The 12,752-nt window shown below is 39.4% G+C and overlaps 1 protein-coding gene across 1 annotated transcript; it reads left to right on the top strand.

The window, feature by feature from the left end:
- The first annotated feature begins 221 nt into the window (after window positions 1-221).
- Window positions 222-11,123, top strand: CANX (calnexin). Its single transcript, XM_010085884.1, has 14 exons — window positions 222-407; window positions 873-946; window positions 1,435-1,493; window positions 1,841-1,982; window positions 3,295-3,376; window positions 4,795-4,987; window positions 5,918-6,107; window positions 6,846-6,959; window positions 7,465-7,621; window positions 7,945-8,160; window positions 8,568-8,687; window positions 8,791-8,932; window positions 9,080-9,171; window positions 9,781-11,123. The coding sequence occupies exons 1-14, from the start codon at window positions 222-224 to the stop codon at window positions 9,832-9,834; spliced, it is 1,821 nt and encodes a 606-aa protein (XP_010084186.1). The 3' UTR covers window positions 9,835-11,123.
- Window positions 11,124-12,752: the final 1,629 nt, after the last annotated feature.

Below are 12,752 nucleotides of genomic sequence, written 5' to 3'. Positions count from 1 at the left end.
TTAATGTTTGTGGTGTATTTGGCTTTATATTGTATTCTCCAGCTTTTCAAGCTGTCTCAACCAGCCAGAGGCAGTAAATAACAGAGCTGAAAAGATAAGCTTGCCCTTTTCTTTCAGTGGTATGACAAGGCACTTCACCTGTTGTCTTGGATGCTTGGTTTTGTACCAAGAAACAATGCTTCGCTCTCTGACCTCTTTGCCTTACTTTATTTATTCAGATCATGGAGCTGAAATGGCTAGTGTGTGTGACCCTGCTAGCTCTCCTGGCCCTTGCTGTCCAGGCACATGATCTGGATGATGACAATGATGGTGATGATGTAGTTGATATCGAGGATGACTTGGATGATGGCATTGAGGAGGTAGAAGAGTCAAAGCCTGAAACGAGCACTCCTCCTCCAACTCCAAAGGTTTGGCATGGAACTTCTTTTAAAAACTGAATTACTGCTTGTGTTGCGGTTAATGTGAGTCTGAGCAGAGTTGTCTTTACTTTGCTAAAGTTTAATATGTTGTGATGTTATTAAAGATGTTATCTGGGACTAGGGCTTAGAATTAAGCTTAGCTGCTTTGTTTGTATTCTCATGTCCCCCATGTTCTTCCTGAAGACTTAGATCCACCTTGAAATCTGTGATCTGATTATTAGCTGTTAATGCTAGTGTTTCCAGATAGATATGTACTTCAGTTTTAGTTGCAGCCAAGAGCACAATGGGTTAGCACAAGCAGCAATATTTGTCACTTCTGTATTTATGTTGCAAGTGTGTTCCAGGTAAGCTCTACTTGAGTGTAGAGGGGTAATGTGAGCTGTATGTGCCAGAGTTTCTTTAGAGTAGAGAATGTGCCTTGAAATGTGCATAAATGTCTCTCTTTTCCAATAGGTGACTTACAGGCCTCCAGTCCCAACTGGTGAGGTGTATTTTGCAGAGTCCTTTGATAAAGGAACTTTGGATGGGTGAGTATAATCTGAAGGGCGATTCAGTATAACAAACACATTTTGGTAAAAAGCAATGAAATGCTCTCTAGAGCCTGTGTGATTCAAAATTGAATCAAAGGGCAGTGGTTGGCAAGGATTACAGCAGCGAATATCTGAGGGTGACTGTTAAAGTGCTGAGCTAAACTAGTATTTCCTTAAATTCTAGTAACAAGGGGGAGACAAGTCATATAATGTTTTAATCCTAATTTGACTTTATTCTTTGGGTAAGGTGAAAATGGTGAGGTACTGGTTTGTTTTTTTTTACAAGAGCAAGACACTGAGGCCATCATCCTACTTTGGGGGTGGGAAGTGGCAAATGCAGAGAACTTAGCAGGCTTGGGGATATAACTTGGGGGATCGAGACATGGGGTGTAGTCATAGGATAGCAAGGGCTGCTTATCTTCAGGGCAGGATTTTCAGTGGAATAAAGTGTGTGGTTTTCCAACCATTGGATGTCTGTCTTCTAGATGGATCCTTTCCAGAGCCAAGAAAGATGATACAGATGATGAGATTGCGAAATATGATGGTGAGTGCAACCCAGGTTTTGGATGATAGATGTTTCTGATGTCTTTTGTCATATCTGAAGAAGTGCAAGTCTTTGTTTTCTGTTTCCCAGGTAAAATTATATTCAGTGAAGAAAATGGAAAGAGCGTTTATATACCTGGCTAAGAGTATAAAGTGTAGTTCTAATTTTGGCAAAATATCTACTTGGAGATTACTTAAAAATAATTTTTAGTGAAGATTTTATGCTAATAACTTGATAAGATATCCTATAGGGTATTATTGCAGAATCTTGACTATCTTGTTCAAAATTGGGCTAAACAAAGACTATCTTGAACAACTTTTGATAATGTTTGGTTATTTTCTCTCCAGGTAAATGGGAAGTCCAAGAGATGAAAGACACTAAGCTTCCAGGAGACAAAGGGCTTGTATTGGTAACCCGAGCCAAGCATCATGCAATTGCATCCAAACTTTCCAAGCCTTTTGTATTTGATACCAAACCACTTATTATACAGTAAGTAAAGGATAACTTAATGTTCTGTTGTTTCAAGGGTGACATGATAGCAGGCTGAGGTTAATGCCATAACTGAGCTTTTGTTGACTGGGGGTCTAGATGACACAAGATACCATAACCTATTATTATACTGTTTAAGTTAGAGTTAAATAGCAACCCAGATTCCCAAAGTGGGAAGTTAGGAACAGCGTGGGTCCCTCTGAAACCTGAAAAGGAAAGAAGTCTATGAAAACTAGACTTGGTAGCCTGTCTCGGGACTTCAATTCACTTGATTTAATTGTAGTAACAAGGTCAAGCAACTGACTTTTGTGCTGCTAATTGTGAGAGTGCTTGTCCCTTTGGACAAAATATGTAGGTCATTGCACTTCTTTGTGCAGTAAACTGCTCCCTGTTTCCAAGGTGGAGCGGACAGAGTGGTAAGGATGCGCTTGTTTCTTCCTTGCTTTATCTTAGTTCATCTGTCATGGAAGATGAACGACTCGCCTAGCTGTTTGGCCATGACTGATGTAGAAGAATCTACTTGCATAATGTTAGACTAGCAAGTCCATAAAAAAAGCCACAAAAAACCCTCCACCAAACATGTATATCATTCAGTGAGAACGGTTGAATTGTGGATTATTACCTACTTAGTTTTAAACAAAGAGTAAGCTAATTCATATTTGCACAACATAATAATTGGTCACTTTGCTTTGCATGACTGTTTAGTTTTGGCTCAAAATACAAAGCTAAAAATAAATCCCAGTGGTCATCCACTCCAGCTGCTGGCATTGAGAGAGGATCAAGCATACTTAGCCTATTCCTGACAGAGATGTTTTGCCTTTTTCAGACTCCTTGGCATCCCTAAATATACTGTTGTATGCTTATAACCCTAAAGGGGCTTCTATGATCCAGTTGTTGCTTTGGCAGTTTTGCAAATGGAGTTGTCTGTCTGCCATGGTAGTTGTGGGGAAAATAGTTGGCTTGCCTTAATCTCTGTTGCAGTGTCTTACATATTGGAAAGCTTTTTCTTCCTTCTCTCTACTTCTAGTTCATAATCTTTTAGACCAGCACTCAATTCCTTAGACCTTTTCTATCACGTTAAGTCTTCTAAATCCTCAATTTTTCTTGTTTCTCAGGCCCTTATGGATATTTGCTTAGTTTTTAGAGTGCAGTGTGTATTTTTAATATTCACTGGGCATGTGATTTAAAGTAAACAACAGCAAAACAGTCTTAACTCTTAATTTGTACTTGAAAATTGGAGTTGTGTGTTACAGAAGTAATTTTTCCTCATGTATAACATGTTTTCCCCTTCTCTGTCCGAAACTAAAATTAGGTATGAAGTAAATTTCCAAAATGGAATAGAGTGTGGCGGGGCCTATGTGAAACTGCTTTCAAAAACCCCCGAATTGAGCCTGGTGAGTAATGCTGCTACTTTGAGTATTAGCAGTGAGAGAAAGCTTTTTCATTTTGCTGCTTCCTGAGAAAAGCTCTTCAGTTAAGGCACTGGGGCATGTTTAGGGCCTGATCTCCAAAGTCCTTTGCACTCATCAGTTTTACAACATTTTCAGTTGGAGAGGATAAATGCTGAAATCTTCTGTCCTCTTGAGTAAAAACTCTGGAATTTCCTAGTAGATGAGCAGTTCCAGACCTTTGCTAAAGCTTGCAATACTTCAGATTTCCCTAGGTTCTAGGACCCAAGAGGAGGCATCTCATGAGAGTAGCCAGTGTATGAGGGTAAACCTTCTCAGGAAGCTGTTGCCCAGGAGGAGGAAGATTCCATGTTCTAAAACAGACTAATGCAAATAACTTAAAATATTCCTTGCATTTATTGCCTTGTCTTTGACATGTGAACCCACTTGAGTTACTGTGTATATTTAAAAAAAAGTCTTGAGAGGTTGGACTGGATACAGCCTCATATGTTCAGCTGCACACTAGCTATATAAAGCCATTTTCTTTATAAATGACCCTTGAATGCATTGTCTTAAAGTGTGGTCAATGGGAGAGACCATGCTACAACTCCTAAGGATTAAGAATCATTTTCTCTCCTCTCAATCATGTACCTACCTAAAGTGATTTAGCCTATTCAGACCAAGCTTAACTGCTGGGTCACCTTGCATAGGCTTATGTAGCCTATGGGTTTCTGTAGCCATCTTCCTAGACTTTATAGGAAGCATCTTTTATGACTTGTTACCCATCTTTCTCCTTTCCTTCTTCAGTCTCATTATTAATACAGATTCCAAATTATTTTAAAAAAAGACACCCAGTAGTCTATTTGGCTGTCTAACCAGTTTCATATGTGCAGTGAATTAAGTTTACATTAGCAAGAACAAATAGACTTGTGTGTAGTGTTCAGAGGTGAGATTATTATCCAGTTAACTCTCAGATTGAGACAGTATACCAGTTTATCTGTGTAAGCTAAATACAACTTGACCTCACTTTTAATGCTGTTTAACTTTGTGTGAAAGAAACTCACCGGACTAGCTAGTTGTTCATTATTATCAGTGTATTGATAGCTTTTAAAATCCTTTGTTGTCATGTAGAAGTACACTTGAACGTTGATGGTTGTCACTTACACTTATCTTTTTGATCACACTTGAGTAGCTGTTGTTTTCCATCTGGAAAGTAGAGACCAAAGGTGCAAAATCAAGTAGCTGTGATAATTCCGGTGTTTTTTTCTAGAGGGTTTGTAGTCATGGTAAAAGCTTTAGTGTGGGTACTTTACTGGTTGATATCCAAGTTGCAGAGTAATTTCCAATGAGTTGGGAGTTATTATGCCAGGCAGTGACTTAAGTTGCATTTTAAAATAATGGAATGTTTTGCATTGTTTGTAAAGGATCAGTTCCATGACAAAACTCCATATACAATCATGTTTGGCCCTGACAAATGTGGAGAGGACTATAAATTGCACTTCATCTTCCGGCACAAAAACCCAAAGACTGGCAAATATGAGGAGAAGCATGCAAAGCGTCCAGATGCAGACCTGAAGACTTACTTTACTGATAAGAAGACCCATCTCTATACTCTGGGTATGGTGACTGTTAATCGTGCACATTAATAACTGCTACTATATTTCCTGAATCAAAAGCTCATAACATGAGCCAGATGAACAACTGGATATTTGTGTCAACACACCATACAACTAAAAACCACTTGAAAGCTCTGAATGCAAAACTGATCTTGTTATACAAAGGCTTATTTCTTCCTTGCAAAAAGTCTTGATTCATGTAAGAAAGGTCATGAGACCTTGAACTTAATAGTCAAAGGAGAACTGAATTTCAGAGCAGTCGTGAGTAACTTGATAGGCTAAATATATCCAAAGTATCAGCATTTATAAACTGCATGGATGCTGCCCCCTAGTAATTTGGGGTGTACTAGGCTTTAGATTTAGAGGGATAGTATTTTTTTCTTGCTGCTTTCATAGTACCAGACAAACTCAGTGGTTCTTGAAGTACAGTATCTGGCCTGCTATATTAGCTATGGCTAAAATCTGTCAGGGAGTACTCGGGAGGATCCCTGGATTTTCCTACTACAGAGGCAGCAATGGATAAAGGACTGAAATTAAAATCCTGTGAGTTGGTGGTAGGGAGTCTTAATTCTTGAGTAGACTGTGAATACATACTTTTTTTAGTAATAAGAATGTATTACTAATACACATTGTGCCAAAGTAAACTTGTGGTAACTGGTAAGTTGCTCTACAAGCTGTTTTGTGCTTCTAGCGTATTTAAAGTAGGACTCCTGCCATGAGTCGTCTTTCTCAGAAGGTGAGATGTGGTACATCAATACTAGTTATACTTTGGCATAAGGAGAAACATTCATAACAATTCTTTAAAACTGTTGCTGTGTAGGTGGTCACTTGGATTGCTGATGTCGTAGTTGTAGAGTGGGGATGAGTGATGGTTTATGATGCATGCTTTGTAGCACCTATGTAATGGCTACATCCATTTTTTTCCTTTCAGTCTTGAATCCTGATAATAGTTTTGAAATACTGGTTGATCAAACAGTTGTCAACAGTGGGAATCTGCTAAATGATATGTCTCCCCCTGTGAATCCACCCCGAGAGATTGAGGACCCGAATGACCAGAAGCCTGAGGACTGGGATGAGAGACCAAAAATCCCAGACCCAGATGCTGTTAAACCAGATGACTGGTAAGCTGTTGGAGGGGTGGAATTGAGCGAGGCCTTGACCTGATAATTTGGTCCTAATCAAAAAGTCTTTCTCAGATGACTTAGAGAAGATTTTGAGTCTCACCTTTGCAACTGAAACACTGTCAGTTTAGGCATCTGAGCAGCAGTTTGGGAGATAAAGGCAGATAGGATCTGTGTCCTCTGGGAATTACTGTTTAGTGCTCCTGTTACTGTGCTGGCCACAGATAAAGGTTTTACTGAAACAGCTATACTAGTTGATGCTTTCTTCCTTGATGACATCAAAAGATGAGCTGCAGAAGGTATAGCTGTAAGATGTTTGTGTAATGCATAGTTACAAGTGACTGAAATATCTGACATCCTAAATCAGATACCGATACTGGGTTTCTGTCTTTGAATCTATGCTTTGTGAACCATGGATTCAATTTCAAGCTCAAATGTGTGTTTGCAGCAACCACTAAGATATGGGATTTACTCTAATATGCCCTTTCTAGGTTGGTTTTAAACAATAAGTAGTATTGCCTTACAGTTGATGACACAACTGTGCCATGAGGCACATGTAGAGGTAACAGATCGCAAGGCAATTCCATTCTGAAATCATGGTGTTGTGCTTACCCTCTCAGAAATGAAGCTGGCTGGTTCTCTACATCAGTGGACTTGTTCAGAGTCTGTAGAATCATGCCTTGGGGTTAAGAACTTTTATGTGTCATGTGTGTTAATCCATAATATTCTGCTTTCAAGGGATGAGGATGCTCCTGCAAAGATAGCAGATGAAAATGCTGTGAAACCCGAGGGCTGGCTGGATGATGAGCCAGAATATGTAGCTGACCCTGATGCTGAGAAGCCTGAAGATTGGTATGTTTACTGCCTGTTGCAGATGACAGCAGATATTTCATAGCTTTGGTACTGGCTTTTACAAGTATAAGAATTGCTAGTTCATTGTTGCTTGATAACAAAATCATTGATTCAGGCTATCTTGTTTCAAAAGTAGAAGGCAGAGTTGGTCTGAGGAGTCTTGTGTTCATCTGCAGGCTTTTCAGCTCTTGTGCAATTGTAAGCTGGACAGGGCAGGGATGGTTACGATTGTTGTCTTGCAGTTGCACCACGGGGCAACTTGGAAGGGGCAGCGGGAGAGGCTGTGCTCAGGGACTGGCTTTTGTTGAGGTTCTGTGCTTCCGAGCTACTTCTTGAAATCCTCATTCCTTCTGCAGTGTTTTTACCCACAGACCAATGCTACACAAAGTTTCAGTATCTCCATTTTATGGTAGGGATTATAACTTTCCCAGAAATCAGACATTATCTCAGTCTTATTCAGTATAAATACAAGAGGCAGACTTCAAAACTGAATTTTCCTTTTCAGGGATGAGGATATGGACGGTGAATGGGAGGCACCTCAGATTGCAAACCCTAAATGTGAGGCAGCCCCTGGCTGTGGTACCTGGCAGCGACCAATGATTGACAATCCAAACTACAAAGGCAAATGGAAGCCTCCTATGATTGATAACGTAAACTATCAGGTTGGTGTTTTCATTGATTAAACTGCTGGCCAATGCCGCATTTCTCTTACAAAAAGCAGAATTATTTAGATTCAGCAAGTGTAATTAAGAATACAAATACTGTCATGGTTGCCCTGTATTTTGAGTGGACAGATTCAAAGTGCTTTCTTACTTGGTTTTGCTTTTTTGTAGAACAAGTGAAAATTCATTCCCAAAACCTGATGAGTTGCACCCATAGACATTGTAATTAAGGGCAACAGATTGGTCTTTCTATTGGTTCAAAATGGGCTGAAAGCTAAAAATTGTATTGACAGGTAAGGCTGAATGTCTCTTGTCTTTCCTAGGGTATATGGAAACCTAGGAAGATCCCAAACCCAGATTTCTTTGAAGACTTGGAACCTTTCAAGATGACTCCCTTCACTGCTGTGGGACTTGAGCTATGGTCAATGACTTCTGACATCTTCTTTGATAACTTTATCATTTGTACTGAAAGAGCTGTGGCTGATGATTGGGCCAGTGATGGATGGGGACTGAAAAAGGCAGCCGATGGTGCTGCGGAGGTGAGAAATTAAAGTTTAATTGTGTGCTTCTGATGGGAACAGTGGGAGCATTGCTGCTGTTCTCTCCCACAGTCTTTGTCAATATATACCTATATGTACCAAGCCTAGGGATTATGATAAACCAGTTTGCAACCTTAATTCCTAATTATAATATGGTAATGGTTGCTGTAAGTAGGGATGAATACTTACTGCTCTTTTGTGAGGTTTTTGCTCTGACAGTTGGACTGTTAACTAATTCTTCATTTGTAAACTATGGAAAAAGTGCTTGTGCAGTTTAGCTTAATTTTTTGGGGGCACAAAATATAATGTTAAGTTGCAAAAAGCCTATTTGAAAATTCTGTATCTTAAACTTCACTGCTACAGCTTGCTGTATGGCATGAGATTTGACAGTTGTTCTTATCTTGCAGCCTGGTGTTGTGGGCCAGATGATGGCTGCTGCTGAAGATCGTCCCTGGCTTTGGGTAGTCTACATCCTCACTGTGGCTTTGCCAGTGTTCCTTGTTGTGCTTTTCTGCTGTTCTGGGAAGGTATGCATTTCCTCCGATAATGAGTAGTATAATGTTTAAAAAGAGATCCAGCAAGATGTCAGTTAACCTTAGAAATAACTGCCTGGCTTTGACAATTTTCTAGAAACAGCCAAGTGCTGCAGAATACAAAAAGACTGATGCTCCTCAGCCTGATGTGATGGATGAGGAGAAAGAGGAAGAAAAAGATAAAGTAGGCAAGGAAGAAGAGGAAGAGGAGGAGGAGGAAGCAAATGAGGAAAAGCTAGGTAGGTAAACTAGATAATCTTGAAACAGTTTGAGCTTTCTCTCTGATAGAATAAAATAGCAAGATTGGCAGACATGGAGTAAAGCCAACAGTGAACTGAAAGTAAGTCTTAACGAAAAGAGAATGAGATTTTTTTTATTTCCCTCAGAGGAGAAGCAAAAAAGTGATGCTGACATAGGAAGTGCTAGTCAAGAGGAGGAGGAAGAGGATGAGGAAGAAGATAGGAAACCTGCATCAGAGGTAAGAGTGCTTAATCTTTGAGGGAAGTCTTGTGCATTTTTTTCTTAAGTCATGTAGAACAAGCCTTACTAAAGTGTTTACAAGTAAACTTGGCTTCTGTTATTCCCTCAGTGTCAGAACTTTGGCAAACTTAACCTGCAGAACAGGAATTGCTGTGGCCAACTTCAGCAAAGCTGGGCACCTTGCTAAAGGCACTGCCATAGACCCTGCACTGTGAGAGGAGAGGGATTGTGTGGAATGCATCTTCTTGAGGCAGAAGGCTTATTGAGCTTTGTATGCAGTCAGGATGTGACCTTTTAAGTGCTCCACGCTGACATAATTGGTGACTTAAAAATGGGTGGAGTGTTGCTTGAAGTTAAAGGGATTCTCACAGCAGCAGAAACTCTTGAGTACTCTCAGCAAATAGTGTACATATACTGTGGGGGGAAAAAAAAGGATTTGTTTGCCATGTATAGAAAGGAGGGGTAGCAGCAGTAGGTCCTTTCAAAAATTAAATCCTAATGTAGAAATGAAAGTAGATTATTCTTTGTAAGCTTGCTCAAAATGGTTTTTAAGGGTGTTCTTTAGATTTTTATTTCCTTGATGTTTACATAAATTACTCTCTTGCAGGAGGAGGAAACTGTGAATAGATCACCCAGAAACAGAAAGCCAAGGAAAGATTGAAAAAACTCAAAAGAACTTTATCTGTGATTTTTTTTTTTTTCCAAACATGGTTCTGGCAGAGGACCTTAGACACCTTACATTGATACTTGGACAAACCTCAAGATTTTCAGCATCCACAGGTTCCAGTCACATTATCCAATGTAATGGAGTGTCTAGCAGTAAAATATTTGCAATCATCTGTTTTAAAGAACATCATTCCTGTAGAAAGAATGCATTTAATATAATGGGCTGTGGATATTGGAATGTAACATAACTAACCTTTTCTTTTTTGGTTTTAAATATTATTTTTTGTTTTTAAGTAGATTGGTAGAACTTTTCTGGTCTCAAACCTTGGCTTAATTTAATATGTTAATTAGTGAAAAATAACAATGAATCTTGAAAGTGCTAGGTGATAAAAATGCAGTTTTATAACTAGGTTTTTTTTTTACAAATATGTAAATTCCTAAATGCACCAATGTCTTTATATCCCTTAAAATTTCATAATTGTTTAAAGAAAAACTGTCAACGTATTTGACAACCCCTCTGCCCTCAAAAGAAAATAAAATTGTGGGCGATGAATGGGGAAACCAGTAGTGAAACACTCTGATCAATCAACTCCATTCTTCTGGGGGGAGGGGAAAGAGGAAGAAGGGGTGGAAGGAAGGCGTTAGTCTATAGTATATGCATACTGTGCATGGCTAAAGCCCTGTTAAGTGTTGCCAAATTATATAGGATTTGGAGTGGGTTGTCTTAATGTGGCATTTAATCCTGCGGGCCTTGCAGATAATGGATTTTGCTAGTTCCTGAACTTTTTGTAAAGCTAATGGGTTGGGCGGGCAGAGTTTAGACTACTTCCCCCTTTCCTCTCTGTTCAGCCACTGATGCTTTCCTTTCTCTGTGACTATACAGCTTTTTCCGAGTGCAGCTTTGCCTCGGTCGCTGAAGTGCTTCATGTTCAGCTTATTGTTGAACTCTATTTTTATAGCTAGGCCTACTCCTTTCCAGGGTCCAAACACTGGACAGGACAGTGTCCCGTATCCTCTCACTGATATCACTGTACGTCTGCTCCTGTAGAAATGGGGGAGGTGGTCAGGTAGACAAGTTGAACTGAGTATTTGTTAAGGAAAAAAACCACCAAACAACCAAGATGTCAGTATTGTAGGTGGGGAAGGAGCATGTGGAATATCTTAACTGGTATGTGAAACTGTTTAAGTCTTTTTATCTGCTCTTCATGTAACAAATGCATCCTAAATTATATTGTGAATGTTAGGGAGTTCCAATTCCAGCTCAATAAATTTTTTTTTAAAGCGTTGAGTCTACCATATTATACTGTTTCAAACACTTTTTTTTCTTGTGGAATGCAGGTGATTCACTGCAAGAGCATACCTCTGAGGGTGTAAAATCTATGTAACTTCATTACACTGTACCAAATATGTTGGCGTTTGGATGTCTATATAGATAAACTTTTGCCTTTGTTTAGAGTGAAATGTCCTGAAATTACTCTTATTGCACTGAATTTAAACACTCTAGTGTTGTTTGGTCATAGTGTAGGTATAGTGGGGGGGAATGATTCCCAGGGTTGGCGAGGGAAGAGTGTTCCAATTACCTTGCAAACAAACTAACCAATTACTAAAAGACTGAGTTTTTTGTAAAACACCTTTTGCTGCCTGTCCTTATGTTGTATCCCTTGGTTGTTGTGTTTGAAATATTAGTGATCACAAATGCATAGCAGGATTTCTTGATCTTTCTGCAGTGTGCAAATAAACTATTGTAAGCAAGATACTGGAAGTAATTTCAGACTTCTGTTGGGAGCTATTGCATGTTTAGAATGCCTTTGCCTGTTGAACACCTGGTAAATACTGCTCCTTATTGCAAAAATAGCTTATACTCTGACACAGAAGATGTCATAGCTTAAGCATTGCTACTAGCTTGTTCTCAGGACTGTATTTTTATCAAGGAGCAGCTGCTATTTATGACTCTCAGTCCTTTGAGATGAAGTATATGTAAATGGTTTCAATTGAGCTAACATTTTGAGCACAACATAAAAATCTATTAATCTAATGGTTTTTTATCTTAATATGCAAATTGCCTTAAATTCCTGAACAATTCGTGTGCATACATGTTGCATACAAGTTCAAAAGTGAACTTAAGTTCTGCTCTCAGCTTTCAAATAGTATATTAAAGCTAATTGTAAGTCTACATGTGCTTCTGATAAATCTCCTGAAAAGGTCTCCTGTCTGCATGTTATGGCTTTTTTTGATACCATAGTGTACAATGAAATAATTACTACAATAAATGAAGACTTTCCAAAATGGATAGACAACTCCAAAGTTACTTTTTATCCTGCTTTTTCTGACTTGGGTGGCTCAGTTTAACCTCTGAATCACTCTTATTTTTGAAGCCGTGAAGGGAAAAATTAGCTATCTGTTTATCCTGAGTACTTATAAAGCATAGCTGTGTTTCAAGGTACTGAAGCTCTGCTTGTTTGTAATCTGTGAACAAGGTTTGGAACTGTACTTGAAGATGTATTTGGGCCTTTTGTGTTTGTGCACCCGAGAGTAGCAGCTCCTGAGAAGCATGCTCTGCTTAGGGTGCTGTGCCTGAAGGTGTGGGTGGGGGGGTTAGAGATGATAAAACAGAACCCTAGAGGAGTAGGTGCAGACAGGATCTGAAACACAAGGCTCTAGAAATGCTGAGAACAGGGGCTTGATTGTTTCTTTTTTCCTTCTTTCCTTCTCCTGGTGTTGATGCTGAGCAAAGGGAGTTGATAAAGATGCAGCTACCTCCCTCGCTGTGATCTGGCCTTTCTGGGCCTGGCTGATAGTGAACTGTCCCTGCCTGAGGCTGTGACTGTGAAATGCATTGTGAAAGTTTTTAAGATTGGTTCCTGGACCTGAGGAGGGATTCTTGCAAGTGCTAAGTGCTAATAGATGTTGTCT

Source organism: Pterocles gutturalis, unplaced genomic scaffold (assembly GCF_000699245.1).
Source record: "Pterocles gutturalis isolate BGI_N339 unplaced genomic scaffold, ASM69924v1 scaffold31810, whole genome shotgun sequence".
Taxonomy (NCBI): Eukaryota; Metazoa; Chordata; class Aves; order Pterocliformes; family Pteroclidae; genus Pterocles; species Pterocles gutturalis.
Note: the sequence above shows the minus strand (reverse complement) of the source record. Positions and strands in the feature narration are given on the sequence as shown.